General features: G+C 38.9%; 2 protein-coding genes and 1 pseudogene across 3 annotated transcripts in view; all 3 read right to left on the bottom strand.

The window, feature by feature from the left end:
- Positions 1-3,027: 3,027 nt before the first annotated feature.
- Positions 3,028-4,543, bottom strand: LOC148186148 (betaine--homocysteine S-methyltransferase 1-like; annotated as a pseudogene). The gene is made up of 3 exons (XR_015775257.1): positions 4,528-4,543; positions 4,122-4,298; positions 3,028-3,367 (listed from the first exon to the last, which is right to left on the bottom strand). The product of XR_015775257.1 is annotated as a betaine--homocysteine S-methyltransferase 1-like (transcript).
- Positions 4,363-17,145, bottom strand: part of LOC148186146 (betaine--homocysteine S-methyltransferase 1-like) — an 18,101-nt gene continuing 5,318 nt past the window's right edge. The window contains exons 3-5 of the mRNA XM_088071451.1: positions 6,518-6,605; positions 6,188-6,320; positions 4,363-4,838 (exon numbers count right to left, since the gene is read on the bottom strand). Of these exons, the coding sequence (XP_087927577.1) occupies positions 4,810-4,838; positions 6,188-6,320; positions 6,518-6,605 (250 nt within the window). The 3' untranslated portion in view covers positions 4,363-4,809. The remainder of the gene's footprint in view (positions 4,839-6,187; positions 6,321-6,517; positions 6,606-17,145) is intronic.
- Positions 9,556-11,679, bottom strand: LOC148186147 (uncharacterized). Its single transcript, XM_088071441.1, has one exon. It carries the CDS (start codon positions 11,677-11,679, stop codon positions 9,556-9,558), a length of 2,124 nt encoding a protein of 707 aa, XP_087927567.1.

Genomic DNA, 17,145 nt, shown 5'->3' with positions numbered 1-17,145 from the left:
TTAAATTTCACTGGAGTTGGGACAGGATTTTTTGACCGCACATGGCTGAATGTGTTTTCAAGGCAGTCTTGTGTGAACCTAGCTGTCAACACAAACCTGCGTCCTTGTGACAGCATCTCCTCCTGTATGGCTAATATTGATGTCGCCATTGTCACCCCTGTTTGTATAGGCTTCCAACCTCCCTTTTTCCCAATCTTCATCACACAGAAGAGATAAACTATGTCCTGGAGGAGGGTGACAGCCTTCTGGTACTACTCCATTGTTGTCCTGCTCAAGGCTGTAATGGGATGGCGAGATGACATCAGATCAAACCAGTGATCAATCTGCTCCAGGAGCCATGCTGTGGTCATGTATGACAGAGGGCGTTTTTCTCGTTGCACCATGTATTTCAGTCCAGCACTTGTTGCCTTACTGAAAACATTTAGGGCAGAAAAACCTCTGTTAACACACCAGGTTCAAATTTGATACACTGCATCCTTCTTTGCAGGGTTCATATTCCTGACAGGGGAATCTGCAATTCCTGCAGAGTTTTGTAGCCAGTTGGTCCGCAGCAAAGTGGATTTTTAATGCCTTTTTAATTGTGTCGTTGCTCCATTTCATCCCTTTTGTGGTTAGTCTCCCCAGTGCCTTAATTTGATCTTTGGAAAAGGTTTTCTTTATTTTTTTGTCCCTAATTTCAATGGCCTTTTTGAGAACTGTATTTTCCTTTGTAACTACACTAGTTCAATGAATAATGGCCACGCATCGTACAGATGTCTTTTTGAGTTTTATTCCTTCTTTCATCATCCGCAGACACCTCAGACACCTCAGACACCGTGAAAACGTGTGCGCCTCTTGAACCACATAGAATATTAATATTTTGGGGCCGTATGTACTTCCTCAGCAACCATGTTAGCACTCTGCTCTGTAGCCATGTTGGCGCTTCAACCCATAATGCCACACGTGCAACCCCTGAACTCTGGTCATGTGACCTATCACTCCATATCAAATACATTAATTACATAAAGAACAATACATCCCTTTCAACCAAACAATATTTTTAAAAGGTGGTATATTTTTAAATCATTTTTAAATTAAAGTTATCTTTTTAACAAGCCATTTCTTACATTTTAATCAATTTTTAATAACCATGAATTGAAACATTAATGAAATTATGACAGAAAATGTAAAATTTCAAAAAGATTTCAGTAATAAATGTCTTTCAGACAGTTACATCCTTCCTTAATTTTCTTAGTTCTGCCTTTGCTTTTTTGCTGATTTTTTCTTGTCTCTTTAATTTTTTTAATAGATCTGACTGACTGATTGCTGGCTCACTGGGAAGCTGACTGGCTCACTGGGAAACTGACTTTTTGGTGGTTCACTGGTAAGCTGACTGGCTGCTGACTCACTGGTTAACTGACTGGCTGCTGACTCACAGGATGGTGTTGGTTCTCTGTCTCGCATCACTAGCCATGTCCTCCCTTTCTTCATTTTACCTTACCCCTCTCTTTGAAACTGACCTTAGTAGAAGATATGACAGAATTAGTTTTTAAATAAAAGTTGCTTGAAAAAAAAACTATGACTTTAATTATTAACAGTTCAGACTTATACCTGCACCACTGTGAACACTGTAACTGTGATCAGAAGCGATTGCCTCAATATTTACAGGTGGAGTGGTGCACCGTGTTAAGGGGGCTCGTCTCTTTTTGACCACAAGGCGATGCACAAAGATGGTTGGAATTGCATCTGTCCGCAGCCTAGACTTGCCCTTTTTGATCCTGACAAACTGGTCTGCCTCAAAATGTGCCTGCATAGGGACTTGAGTTTACTTTCCACACACAAAATTTTAATTTTTTCTATCTACATACATATCCCTTAGTGGTTAAACGCACAAGTTCTTGGGGAACAATTAACACTTACTGGGAAAACATAAACTCATTATAAATCAAAAAGACAACAGAAAAAACTAAATTTGTATGTTAAGCATTTACAAGTCATGAATTTTCATGGGGGAAAAGATCTCACCAATTTCAAGGCAGTTCCTCATGGATGCTTATGTGGGTTTGTCTACTAATTTTTCTACTTCTCTTTCAACACAAGAACTTCAGGAGGACTCTGGAGCCTGGAGACTTCCTGCTCTGAAACAGCAACCTCCTTTCCTCCTTATTTTTAATAAATCAAATTCTAAGCTACCAAATGTTGTGGTCTTTGTTTGTGGAAAAAGTACAAATGTAATTTTGGTATATTACCTCACATATTTTTCTGTTGTTGTAATCACTTGTTACATTGAGATTGCTGTGGCTGACTTTTATCATCCATGTTTTTCTCCTTTCTTTGTCAGCTGGGAAATCGTACATACGTGCACCTTTCTCTGATCGATTTGGGCACCCCCACGCAGCACAGCAAACCATGATGGAGACTACATGAGCGGAAAATACAATAGAAAGGGCAGAGACAAACTGCTATACATGCTATTGATATTTCTGAGTCTATTAGATTTATGCATGTTAAAAAGATCAAATCTACATATATATTTATGCTGGTGCTGCTGCTAGGCCATTGACCCTTCGTGCTGTCAGCTGTCAGTCATTGATAGTCACCTGTTGGTCTCCCTTTCTAAAAGTCATAAAAATTACATTAGTGATTCAATAACTTAAATTATTATAGTATCAATGAATTTAAGGTTGGGATTAAATCATTTAAAGCAAGAAAATGACTGCAAAATGCTCTGTAACCCAGGTAACAGGGACCTTAACTGTCACCAAGACTAGTAAACCTGTTAAATCTGTTAACACTAATCCTCATATATCTAATAACTTCACACACAGCACATAATGATATTGTTGCTACATGCGCGCTTCATACTACTACATACGTTGTCTTACATAAATATTGTAAATCGATGCATTGATTGACCACTAATTACCTAAAAACCGGAATTTCCTTTCTCTTAACCGTTGTTTTAAATGGGGCGCCAGCAACTTCCGGGAACTATTTGAAGCCTCCATGTGTCACCCGAGCATTTTGAACTTCCGTTGTCAGTACTCTGTTTATTCTAGTGCACTAGCCCCACCCAGCGGGTGCGGACATGGATGGGCAGAGAGGACGGCTGGACGCAGGCTTTTTGAGAGAAAACGTGAGAAAAAAAGAAACCTGTACCTCGCTCTGATCCAAGGCTTGGTGTGCATCTCCAGACCACTGCCCCACATGCCATGTTTCTCAGAGCCAGGGGGCAGGAAACCCCTCTCACATGCCAGCTCCTCAGCCAGGGCGCGGGTGTGATAGGGTTCAAATCCGCAGCAGCCTCCGATGTAACGGATACCGGCATCGTACGCTTCACGGGCGTATTTCTGCATGTCCCATCTGGTCAGGATCCTCGGCTCCAGACCTGTCGCAGAACACACAGCTGAACATCAGTGTCTTCCATTTAACAGTGTTGAAGCGTCAGGCCAGGGACGTTTCTAGGACTTAAGGACATTTCTAGGATTTTAGGACATTTCTCAGATTTTCTGATGTTTCTAGGATTTTAGGACATTTCTAGAATTTAAGAATATTTCTTAGATTTTAGGATGTTTCTAGGATTTAAATTTGTTTTTTGTTCAGGTAGTTACAAGAATTTTAGGACATATCGAGGATTTTAATATATATTTGGATTGTAGGACATTTCTAGGATTTAAGAATGTTTTTAGGACTTTAGGATGCCTTTAGGATTTTGGGACATTTCTTGGATGTAGTTACAAGAATTTTAAGACAACTTTAGGACATTTTCTAGGATTTAAGGATGTTTTTAAGATTTTAGGTAGTTTCCAGAATTGTAGGACATTTCTAGGATTTTAGGACATTTCTTGGATTCTAATTTTTTTTTTTAGGATTTTAGGATACTTCTAGGATTTTAGGACATTTCTTAAGGTCCTTTTCAAGGATTTCAGAAAAGAAGGGACATAGCTAGGACCTCTGTCGAGGTTGCAGGAGATCCTCCACTGCCATTTTTTTGATAAACAATCTCTAATTTGATGCTGTTTATGGACTCTAGCACATTATGTATCCTTAAAGTACAAAAACAATTCCCAGTGTGATTCACTTCATTTCTTTTGTTAATTCAGCCCATGGGCCGGTGATGAATATCACCGGTGAATACTTACTGAAAGGGAACTCGGGCAGTGCGGTGATATTATGGCCGCTGCCACACTCAGGAGTGCGGTAAGCCATCGGCTGGGTCATGTAGTGAGCCTTCAGCCCGGCTCCCTCCTTCATCATCTTTGCAGTCTTCACACAGGTCTCTGGGTCAAAGTGGCAGTATACAGCCACGATCTGAGCTCCTACAGAGAGGAGTCACAAAACGTTATCACTGCTCATCATCATAAGTGGCAAGGTTTTTAAAAAAAAAAAAAAAAAAAATTTCCATCAAGGTCACCATATCCTCGGGAAAGATTGTATCTCAGTTTCCTGTGGGGTTTCAGCAATAGAGGGGTCGTTCTTTGGATTTTAAAAGGGACAGAATGCTGATTTTAAAATGTAAAAGTTCAGTTTGTTAATGAGGATCTCTGCCTGTGAACAGCTGCATTAAGTCTTTAGTGACTCTTAAACCTGATGATGGAGACTTGGAATTTGTGACAGAAAACCTGAATTACAAACTGTTTGATAAACATGAGCGAATGCATTTTTACTGTTCACCACATACCTCCGCAATCAAGAAGTCCACATTTTTCTGGACAAAGACGTCCGTCTGTTTACCTTAAGAGGGCTTTGACTTCAGTCTCGCTCTTGCAGCTGAGGTAAGTTCCTCCTGCAACCAGAGCATCACCCTCATCGGCCACCTCCCTGGTCAGGTCACAAGCTGCTTCGTTTATTTGCTGCCCCTGAACGTCAGAGGACACAATGAATGCAACTGGCTTTCAATTACCGCAGACGCTGTAAACAACATTTAATAATTATTAATAAATTAAGTAAGCATTGGTGGACTTTTCTTCACTTCTTCACTTTTCTTATGCTGCTGTTTGTCGCCTTTCACTAATATTTCAAACTGAGAACTCTGAGCAACTTGGTGAAATTTATGTCAAAAACATGGAAAAAATGATATGAGCAGCTTGGCAAGAAATGTCCCTCAATTTGCAAGAAATTAAAAGATTAACAAAATCATTTCACAAAAGCTAGGGAAAAATGTTTTGGGGAAAAAACGAGTGAAATACTATATGTATAATTGTCATTATCAACCTGGGCCATAACTCACCAAACTAAACTGCAACCTATTTTCCAGTTGAAAACATGAGCGGTGAGAATCATTGCCTTCTCTGGTCCAAGAAGTCTAACTAACTAAGAACTAAATATTGATCCAATTAACAGCTTTTGAGCATGGCTTGTCAATAAAATGCTTTCCCCCTTCTTTCATAATCTCTTTATCACTAACAATCAATTTCATGATTACTCCACCCTGAAAAGCACTCCAGTTTTGTCCCCCAAACCACAAACCACTTTATCCCAACTGAATAAGACATACTTAGGTTCCAAGATATGGAATTCATTTTCTCCTCACCTGGTTAGACTTTTTCTTTATCATTCCTGTTCCTCATAACCTTCCTGAGGTAAAAAGGTAACGTCTGCAGACTTACATGCCACACAAGTTTAAGATTTGAATAAACTTGTGTGGCATGGAGTAAGTCTTCTTCCTTCTCCCTCCTCTTTCCTCATGTGCACTGTTTTTGGAAAACCTTGCATCTATGTGATGTGAGGTTTTAAAGGGTTAAGCTGCCAATAAGGGCCCATATTTCAGCAATAATTGAACACATTCGATAAACCAAGTAAAATGACATTATTCTGCACATTATATGACATAAAATTACAATTAGAAGTTGTCCTATTGTACTGTTTTTCTTTATTTAAAAAGGAAGCTCTCAAGTTAAAATAATCATCAAATATTCATGTTTGACCTTACATTGAAAAAAAACTTTATTTAATAGGAAAAATTTCCAATGGATTTCAATGGTTATGGATGGATAAAAGCGACCAGTGGGGCAGGGCAGACGGTATAGTGTGGATGCACCATCAAGGTCTGTGAGCGGCCCTGCTGCAGGTAGTTGGAACAAGAGGCTTCATGCGCAGCTGCTGTGACACAGCTGGCGCACTGAGGGAACAAGATGTCTCTTAGACCTTGACTTTCAAGTTGGGAAACACATGCATGCACAGAGACATGGAAATAATGATGTAATACCTGCTTCAGGGTACTCGGCTGCAGCCTCAGGCATCCACGGTCCCGCTTTGGCATAACCTCTCTTCTCAAGGGCGAAGACAAAGCCTCCGTCCCCAATAACCATCTCTCCTGCATCCAGACTCTCCAAAATCCCCTGTGTGACATTCAAGTGTGCATAAAGCACAAAGAAGTTTGTTACATGGCATTATCTTGACGTAAGCAGTATGCAAGACACCTCCGTTTGCGCAAAAATGCACACATGCAACCAAAATCTGACAAAACTAAAAACATATTGGTATAATGTCTCTGTGGTGCACATTAACTTAAGAGACATCTTATTCACTCACTCACCCTCTTTGCTCCTGGTGCCATGATCATTGCAGCAGTAACCGGCCCTCTCTCCTCAGCCACAGAGTCCCACTGAGTTTGCAGAAGCACTCTGTGGAGGCAACCATGCTACATTTACAATCCAATAAGGGTGTGGTGCTGCTGATGTCACCAAGAACCGCCTGCCTCTTATATACTTATCTCTTTTTTTTTCTTTTTCTTCTGGCAAGTTTGCAGCCTAATATTCACAATGTAGCAGCAATGCATGACTCTAGGTGCCCCATTGATATTTTCTGGAATAACTCAATCACTTTACAGCAGGGATATTGAACTTGCTTTGCTTGGGGGCCTGCTTTTGCAAAATGACAGGAGGCCAGGGGCCCCATATATATTTTCGAAGATCTGAGGACATTTCTATGATTTTGGAAGGTTTCAAGGATTTTAGGACATTTCTAAAATTTTATGACATCTCTCGGACTTTGGGACTTTTTTAGGATTTTAAGATATTTCTAATATTTAAAGACATGTCTAGGATTTTAGGACATTAGGGTTGACATTATGTATTTTATGTACTAAAAGAGGTCTGCCAGTCGGGTAAAACACACTCTTATATTTCCACTTAGCTAACTGTGCAGATGCAATATGTCAGCTGAAGCTTATTTGCCTTGATTTCTTTCAAAAACATGGGAAGCAGGCAATGAGCGATGAAAGAATATATCCCCAAAAGTTAGCAAAATTAGTAAAAAGTACAAGAAAATCACCTGAAAAATACTGTGGAAAAAGGGAAAAAGAAAAAGAAAAGAAAATCAAGGAAATGACCTAGAAAAGGTGCTTAAGAATATAATTAACAAAAATGTAAAGTACAAGAAAATTACCTAAAAAAAGTGTGGAAAAAAGAAAAAAAGCTGACTGAGTTGAATTACCTGGAAAAGGTGCTTAAAAATATAACTATCTTTATCATAAATGAGTAAAAAGCACAAGAAAATGACCTAATGATTAGTGTGGGGAAAAAAGAAAGAAAAAGATAACAAAAGTAAATATAAAGTTTAAAAAATAACAAATGACCTGTACAAGGTGCTGAAAAATATAACTATCTTTAACATAAATTGACATCTGTAGTTACGATAATTATGGCTATAATTTCAAAAACATGGGAAGAAGGCATTAAGCAATGACAGAAGAAATGACCCAAAAATTTGCAAAAAGTAAAAGAAAATTACCTGAAAATACGTGTAGGAAAAAAGAAAAAGAAAAACAAAAAGAAGAAGAAGAAAGTTAAGAAGAAACATAAGGAAATGACATGATAAATGTGCTGCAAAATATAACTAACATATATTTAAAGCTGTAATTATGATAATTATGGCTATAATTTACAAAAAATGGGGGGAAGGGAATAAACAATGACAGAAGAAATTAGCCAAAAAATTAGCTAAATTAGTAAAAAGTACAGGAAAATTACCTGAAAAAGTGTGGAAAAAAGACAAAGAAAACAAAAAGAAATAGAAAGTTTAAAAATAAGGAAATTACCTGAACAAGGTGCTTAAAAATATAACTATCTTTAACATAAATTAGTAAAAAGCACAAGAAAAAAAGCATAAGAAATTACGTGGTGTGGGGGGAAAAAAGAAAGTTAAGAAGAAATATCAGGAAATCAGACCTGGAAAAGGTGCTTAAAATATCACTAACATAAATTTCCATCTGTAATTACGATAATTATAGCTATAATTTCAACGTATATCTTTTTCAACATGGGAAAAAGATAACAAGCAGTGATACAAGAAATGACCCAAAAAATAGAAAACACTAAGCCTCCAACTCTCCAAAATCCCCTGTGTGACATTCAAGTGTGCATGAAGCACAGAGAAGTTTGTTACATGGCATTATCTTGACGTAAGCAGTATGCAAGACACCTTCGTTTGCACAAAAATGCACACATGCAATTAAAATCTGACAAAATTAAAAACATAAAAAATAATAAAAAGTACAAGGAAATTACTTGAAAATTTGTGTGGGGAAAAAAAGAAATAGAAAGTTTAAGAAAATAAGGAAATGACCTGGAATAGGTGCTGAAAAATAGAATCAACATAAATTTAAATCTGTATTTCTCATAATTATTGCAACAAAGTTGCACACAGTTAACATATTGCTTAATAAGGAAAACAGAAAGGTCACATTAAGTCCAGATTAGATTTATTTATATATTTTTCTTTTTTTTAATCAATCAACCAAATATGCATGTCTTTAGACTGGGAGGAAACCGGAGCACCCGGAGAAAACCCAAAATTGCACAAGGAGAACATGCAAACTCCACACAGAAAAAAATCAAAAAGTATGGTGTGTAATTAATCTCGAAAACCGGTACAAACAAAAAATAGTATGCGCAAGAGGAAACAACGTCCTCGTGAGGGAGCTTCAGACTTGGATTTTTTTTTTAAAAAAAACATGCAAGATGCACCATGCACCATGCATGCTTCAAACTGGGAGGAAACCGGAGCACCCGGAGAAAACCCAACAATGGCACAAAGAAAACATGCAAACATCATACAGAAAAAAAAAACTATGGCGTTTGATTAGTCCCAAAACCGGGTACACAAAGAAAAGTATGCGCGAGCAGACAAGCATGTAAGTCAGAGAGCATTTTTTCAATGCACGTGCAAATGAGGTCCGGATGCATTTTGAGAGATGGGGAGAGTGGCTGAGATCTCCCAGAGCAAAGTCAGGGTCAGCCACTAAGCCTGCCTCTCAAAATGCATCCTTTTGAGCAGAACCGAGCGCGTAGGGAGACTAGACTGTTTACAGGCTAGACTAGCCTGTAAACAAACGACAGTAAAGGCTGTCATCACCGCTGAATGCTCAGTCGAGGAGTCATGGCCCCGTGCTTGCAGACCTCATACGTGTGCATGGAGCAGAAATGCCCTCTGGCGAGGATGCTTTTTACGCAATTCATGCTATTCTGCGTGCACACAGGTTTTGAGACTAATTAAACGCCATCTCTTTTTGCTGAGTCAACAGTGCTAATCACTGCACCTAACTATGCCCGCTTTGCTAATGTATTAGTTATTTCAATGTTTAAAGATCGAAAATGCTCTGCGGGAGAATTTGAAGGTCCTTTGAAATACATTCTTCTTTTTCTTTTTCACAACTTCCTCATCAGCAAGTGCAAAGGCAGCTGCAGCTCCGTCATTTGAAGAAGTGGAGGTTGTAGCTCCATCAGCTGAGCATGAAGCAGCTGAAGCTCCCTCATCATTGCGCGTACTGACCAAATAGGCATCCTTATTGTCATGGCTGGTAGCTGCAGCTGACTCTCCTTTAGCGAGAGCAGCAGTGTCTCTGCCACCACCATGACGGTTAGAGGTTGAAGGTCCTTCTGAATTTTCTTGACTGGAAATCTCCAGTCTGGTCTTCCTTTTTTGGAAGAATTTGAGGACCCTACGAAACACATTCTGTTTCTTTTTTTTGGGACCGTCCACATCAATAGGTGTATTGGCAGCTGCAGCTTCATTATTTGAAAAAATGGAGGCTGCAGCTCCATCAGCTGAAAAAGAAGGAGCTGAAATTCCGCCATCATCGGTGTTACTGACAATTGGCGCACACTCCTCTTTAGTGGCTGTGGCGGTTCTGTCTTCTGAAGAAATGGCGACTGAAGCTCCATCACTAGAGTCAGCCGCAGCTAAAACACCATCATCATTGCTGGTGCTGACAACTGGCAGACAATTCACATGTCTGTGGTCAGCGTTGGTTGCAGCAACTGAATAATCGTCAGAGGGAGCAGCACTTGCATCAGTTGAACAAATGACAGCTGAAGCTCCATCAGTCGAGCCAGCGGCAGCTGGAGCTCCACCGTCATTAATTTCACCAATAGCTGGCACATAATCACTACATGTAGCAGCTGACTCCTCTCTGTCGCCATCATGATGGTCTGTGGTCACTGAAGGTCCCATTAGATAGCCATGGCACAACTCAGGTTTCATCTTATAGAGTAAGCTGAAGAAACCTGGAAAAATATCATCCTCTCTCCTCATGTTAACATTTAAAGGATCCAGGTGGCAAACAGTCATGAGGCTATGGGCCTCATCTCTATAGGAGCTGTTGTTGTTTTTAGCCAGGTGAGCCATTGTTATAAAACTGTGTTTTAGGGCTTCCCTGGGGGTGATTCTCTTTTTAGCATCCCAATGGAGACACTGTTTTAGGAGGCTTAAAAATGCCATGCCATCTTCCAACTCAATATCCTCCCAATGCACAAGGGATTTTAAGACTTCCCACTCCAAACTCCTTTCCAAGGGGGTCCATTCTGGCGTCTCTTCCCTAAACTGGAGACCTGTTGCCTCCTCATACTCCTGCGGCGACTTCAGTCTCCATCTCCACTGTGTTGTGTGTCCACTTCTGGAGTCGTACTCCTTGCTGAAGTACTTCCAGGTATTCTTGCCAGCATTTAATAGATGGTCCTCTGGTTGACCCAGGATACGCACCATCTCTCTCAACATATAATATGAACCATATTGTGGAAAGATGGGAATGCCAAAGTAAATGAATGCCATGATGCATCCTACTCCCCACATATCAGAAGCTTCGGATAAGGGGAGGCCCAATAAGACCTCCGGAGCCTTGAATCCGTAAGGCTGAATGCGCGAGAAAAGGTGCATTGCTCGTGTTGGAAGAGCTACACCAAAATCAATCAGCTTCACCTTGAAGGGCTGATCTTTCTGGTTGACAAACATTACATTGTCAGGTTTCAAATCTGCGTGAACAATGCCAACAGCTTTCAGGGTTTCCAGTGCTTGAAATAGCTGATGGGTCACAGGGCGGATTTCCTTAAAATGCATGGCCTTCTGATAAACCTCATCCAAAAGGTTTCCCTCCAACATCTCTAAGGCCAGGCAAGAGACGCCTTTGAACTTAAAATATTCAATCAGTCTTACAAAGTTATTTTGCGCTGAGTCAAAGGCCCTGACTTGCTCTAACACTTCCACTTCCCAATTAATGTGTTCATTTATACCACCAGTGATCATCTTCATGGCCACTTTCTCACCCGTCTTCAAATCCACACACTCGGCAACCTTGCCAAAAGTTCCTTCACCGATAAACTGCAACACCAGGTAACAAGTGGTGTTACTGGTGAGTTCATCAAGCCTGTTTATCGGAAATCGTTCCGTGTCAGGTTCACTATCTGTGCTCCAAGATGACATTTTTGCACACAGATGTTTCAAATAGGCCAAGCCTACTTTCCAAACACAAGTGGAATTTACTCTCCTAGTCTAGGTCTAGAGAAGTCTTAGGCAGCGCTTAACCACTACTATACGTTTCTCTAAATTAAGACAGTATGAAGAACAAACACTTGTGTTTTGCAGACACACTGCTTTAAAAATGCAAAATGCTGCAGTATTATCTTCTGAAATTTGTTTTTCCACAGGTCTCAGAGTGACGATTAACCAACAGCTCTGACACAGCCACCAAATAAGAAAAGATGTACCTCAAATCCCTTTGCAAAAAGTGTTGCACAGCTCTCAAGTTGATCCACCTGGAATCCCCTGCAGCACACTGCCAGCTTTACACTCATAACATTCCATTTAGCCTGTACATGACGTCATTCTGATGTCATAAAGCGCTGACTTCAAAGGGATCGAATCCGAATTCTTTTTTCTTTCGCTTTTTTTCTTTCGCTTAATGACACAAATGTGACGTCATTGTTAACATTTTTTTGTTGATTAGTTGTTTGTTGTTTGTTGTTTTTGCTGAATTTAAAACTGTCTGAATAAATTACAGCGAGCGTGAGTTCACCACGTAAGACCGATTCTCTCTGTCTCTCTCTGTTTCTCTCTCTCTCACTAAAATAGGAGATTTGTGTATATTTGTCGAGTATTTAATTTTGGCACTAATTATCCTAATTATCCTGTCTGTCTGATTAAATTACTTTAGCAACAGCGGATCACCAGGGCAGTAAAACAGCTGAAATTATGAATATTTTTATATGGTCTGGTTGACTTGTAATTTTCTGATATACAGTTTTGTACTTTACTTATGCCCAAGTTTAATTGAATGCTGTGTCATTATACCTCTCATAGTATTTTCCCCTCACAACTTTTAAATAAATTTATGTACAAAAACAAGAATACTAACATATGAGAGCACAGATAATTGACATTGTGCACGGAAAATAATAACTAATCATAATATCAATATAAAAATCCTTGGAAACAGACAGAAACAAAAGCAACCAAATAAAAATATTTAAAAAAATAAACAGCTAATTTAAATAATTACTCCAAATAAGGGTTTATGTATACCCATATGTAAAAAGTAGTTAATACTATGATCAGAATTGTAAACATGCATGTAGCCTATAGGTGTGTATATGTGTATGCCAGTGCATGTATGACAACATTAGAATTTCGATAATTTATTCATATTAACCTAATTATTGAATTAAGAGGAAAAAATTTAAAAACAGTTCGTACTTCTTCCTGTTGCTTTTGCATTTGTTAACAGGTAATTTGTAGATGGAATGTTTATGTGGGGTTTTTTTTAAAAATTCTTTTTGTTAAGTTCTGTTTGTTGTTCATATGTCTTCAACTACTGTTTTTGATGTGTCTTTGTAGCTCCCCCGAAGCATACTCAGACACAAGTGGTTTCCTTTAACTGGTTTAATGACTGGCATCCGCCGTTCATCATTCACCGTGAAAACTAAACACACAATATAAAATATATTCAATTATGAAGATACATGCACAGCATGTGGATAAACGTTTTGCAAAAGTAATATATACACAAACAAAAATTACCTCGTTGGCTGCACGCTACAGAGGAGGTTGATCTTCAGGCTTTGCAACAAGTAACTTCTTTAAATGAACCCCAAGTCCATCGTGGAGCAGGCCACACATTCATGCCCACTGCTAGCTTGTTAACATCCGCTAAGGTGTCTGCTGCAGCATGAGCAGCCCAAAACCTCTTCAAAATAAAAGCATAAGCGATTTCATCAAATAAAAGATAATTGCAACTTAAATTCTTACAAATGAAAACAAATATGACAACAATTACGGTCTTACATGTTCGAAATAATGACATCAACGATCACTCAATAAAATTATGGTAATTGATGTAAGCATCCTGTATCTTTATTTCCCATGTTTTTGAAAGAAATTTGACTAATTTGCTCAAGGTCCAAAGGTTTGAAAAAAGGGGCAAAGAGAAACCAAAGATGAAAGTTTTTGAAATTTTTTCCACACAATTGGCTAGAAATTAGTTAAAAACATGAAAAATGGCATTAAAAACAAACAAAACATACAAAAAAAAAAACCAACCTTCTTCTCCATGTTTGTGAAATTGAAATTGCACCAATATGCTCAGTATTCAAAGGTCGATATATTTGTGAAAGGCATCTGAAAGTAGCTTGAGAAAAGTTAATCTACTCCAGGTTTCAAAGAGTTAAACAAATATAAATGGATTTGCCAATCATATGCTAGTTATGGAAATTTGACTCCTAAATTGCATACAATCATAGAATCGCATCAAAAGCTGAACTTTAATATTCAAAAATTGTGTCCCCGTTGCTTCAGTTTTATGTCTGTTGAGTTGGGTCGGTGCGTCCCGGCAGTCCTGCTTGAGGAGGACTGGGACTAGAAACAGATGTGTCTTTGTCACCATGTAGGACTGAAGCCAACAAAAAGGAGTTCTTAAACACTTGATTATGAAGCTTTATTTCCAGGTCATTTCCTTGTTTGGTTTTTGTATATTTTTATTGTCCTGCTTATTTCTGTCCTTCCTAGTTCTATACATTTTTGGAGTGCCTGGATGACCTTCCTGTTTCAAGGTCATGAAACCTTAACTGATCAAAAAGCTAACAGTATAAGTGGTATCTCCAAATATTAGATTTTCTCCAATTTCTCTCAGTATGTTTTTTATCCACTAGATGGCAGCAGCAGTGCTAGTTAGGTCTCTCTCACGATCCAGAGAACAAGACAGGAGCACTGTTGTTATCCGCATGTGTGTTACCATGGAAAACTGTAAATAACTGAAGACATTTGTTAAAATGAACCAATGTATGTATATCACTTTGACCTCCAGAACTGACATGTTACTACTCCTTCTTGCACCTACAAACCAAATATTAAAAGTATTGAATGTAACTTTTTACTTGTAGCTCATGAATTACTTTTTTATCGTCAATGGATGAAGAGGTTGTAAAGTCATTTAAAAACTCCCATTTCTTAGAATTATGACAACTGCAGCTAAGAAAAACATCATTGGTTGCACCCCAACCCTCCCACAGGAGAAGACTGGGCATAATCAAAGACATTAAAGGAAAAAAACACTCTCACTTATTTACAAATAGATCAATTCACTAAAATATGGTCAAAATGGCCGTCCTTCATGAAAAATACTGAGACAGATTTTGGAGATCTAACAGACTAAGACAAAAACTCCCAAACAAACCGCACACACAAGATGCATTGTTGCCCTTTTTAATGTACAACGAAAATAACACGTTATGTTTGTTGATCACACTTTTGGAGTGTTAAATCATTAATTTAGGTGTGTTTACAGCTGCTCTTTTGAGTTTTTACAGCCGCATTACATTTAACTCACGGTTGTGATCTTTAACAGTCACACTGGCTGTTGAGGCTGGAAAGCTGATTTGGAGTGGCAGCACAGTACATCTGATTTGCACATACAGTAAATTGGTCCAAAAAAAGACAGAAAGAACTTTAGCATTTCAATCTTTTCAGTATGTAAACTTAATGGACTGTGTGGAAACGCCATCTCTTGGCTTCTTAATAAACCTCAGAGGCGAGCTCAGTGGCATTTGTCGGCCTTGTTGAAGAGGTGGGCTCCTGCTGCATTAGGTCAGCGTGGCCTTTGGTGACGCCCCACCCAGAGCCCTTTAAGAGAGAGTCGCGTCATCTCCAACTCCAATGGACTGTTTTTTTGTCAAAGATGGCGGATCATGGAGAGCCTCAATAGTTCCCGGAAGTAGCCATCTGGCACTTGCTGCACAATGGAGTTAATGCCGTAGAGCCGATTGGGATCCACCTTTTAAAGGGTCAGACGTAAATAAATCCGATTTTGTATTATAATCGTATATGTATTAGTACATTCACAGTACGTTAACAGAGAGGCTAACAGGCTAACATGCTAATTTAGGATACTGGAAAAAGTTAACAACAGGCAACAAATACCCATGTTAATGTTAATCTTACATTTCCCTCTTTACTCATGTTATCCAATGTGAGGGGATCAGAGAATAATACTTTTTGTACTTATTTTGTGCGGGTCGGTAGGAGTTTAATATTAGCCTGGCAAGGGACTAGTATTATAATGTTGAAATTACCATCCCCCACACATCTGTTTTGCATGCGGCGCATCTGGACAGTGTGATCGATGCCATGAATTTACTGACAACTTTTACATTTAAATGCATTTTTTTTCTAAATCATAAAAAAGGCGGAATTAAACAGGGCTAGTTTGTAAGGTTTATAGGAGAAAATATCAAATTTAAGTGTACTCTAAAACTAATATTAAATCTAAAGTGGCTAAATGGACTTAAGTATGTTTTGGTGAGGCCTTGTCCACAGCAGTATATTACTCAGGGTGTTTTGGGGCTGTGCTTTATTTATCCGGGGAGGGGGTGCCTGGGGTGAGGCTCTTAATTTAAGTGATATATAAAATACCTCCTTTTCAAGTTGTATATCTATTACCAAAGCCAGTTTTATAAAACAAGTTCTTCCTCGCTGCTTACATTTTTTAATGCCTTTCCTGTGTTGCAGCACCCCGTTTCCACTGATAAATAAAGAACGGGCCCCATTTCTAACCACCGAGGGAGGGCGGCACAAATACAAATGAGGGACATTGCTGTTTTGCACGGGATTAAAATCACAGACAACGTAATGCTGAATCCTGTGCGAATAGGGCGGTATTTAGATATAACATTCAATTGATATGAGCTAGTTTTTGAGCTGGTTTAATAAAGTTATCATCACATATTATTATGGGAGATGACTTTTTGTTATATATTGCTATCGATTTGTATTTATAGTGCATTAAAAAAAACTTAGCTGTGTGTAAACATAACGATGAATGCTTTTATGTGATTCTGTGGACTATACCTGCCCCTGCTGTTACAGCTCAGCTGATTTTGCATTGATGACAAAAGTAAGAAGAAGATGAAGCACCTGTGTGTGATTTAAAACACAAGATTAGTATATTTAAAAATGAAAAATACTAGGCTAAATTAGGAATAATCATACTTAATATGTATTATACTGCATTTTCTACTGATTATATTTGTAATCACATTAAATATGTAATATATCAGTAATCAATTGAAGAAAGCATACTGCAATGATGCTGCTTCTTGTCAAGAATCCTGCAGGATGAGCAAAGTAGGTGTTACAGGTCAGCAGTGGAGAGGAGCGACTGTGTTACAGGTCAGGAGTGGAGAGGAGCGACGGTTTTAGAGAGGTGAAGGAGCACTGTTGTTGGCAGGGTGCTGGTAGGTGGGGGAGCAGTGATTTTGGCTGGGTGCAGTACGTTGGCTGGTTGCTGGTACGTGTAGAAGAAGTGATGTTTGCTAGGTGCTTGTAGATGGAGGAGCAGCGATGTTGGCTAGCTGCTAACGGGAGGAGCAACAGTGAGGTTAGTTTGGTGCTGGACGGTGG

Source organism: Plectropomus leopardus, chromosome 20 (assembly GCF_026936395.1).
Source record: "Plectropomus leopardus strain MGB_pleo_1.0 chromosome 20, ASM2693639v1, whole genome shotgun sequence".
Taxonomy (NCBI): domain Eukaryota; kingdom Metazoa; phylum Chordata; class Actinopteri; order Perciformes; family Serranidae; genus Plectropomus; species Plectropomus leopardus.
The sequence above is the reverse complement of the archived record's forward strand: the minus strand, read 5'-3'. Positions and strand labels throughout refer to the sequence as shown.

Bases quoted from the DNA above. Each gene is read 5' to 3' on its own strand.
- LOC148186147 (XM_088071441.1), bottom strand. From the start codon at position 11,679: ATGTCATCTTGGAGCACAGATAGTGAACCTGACACGGAACGATTTCCG.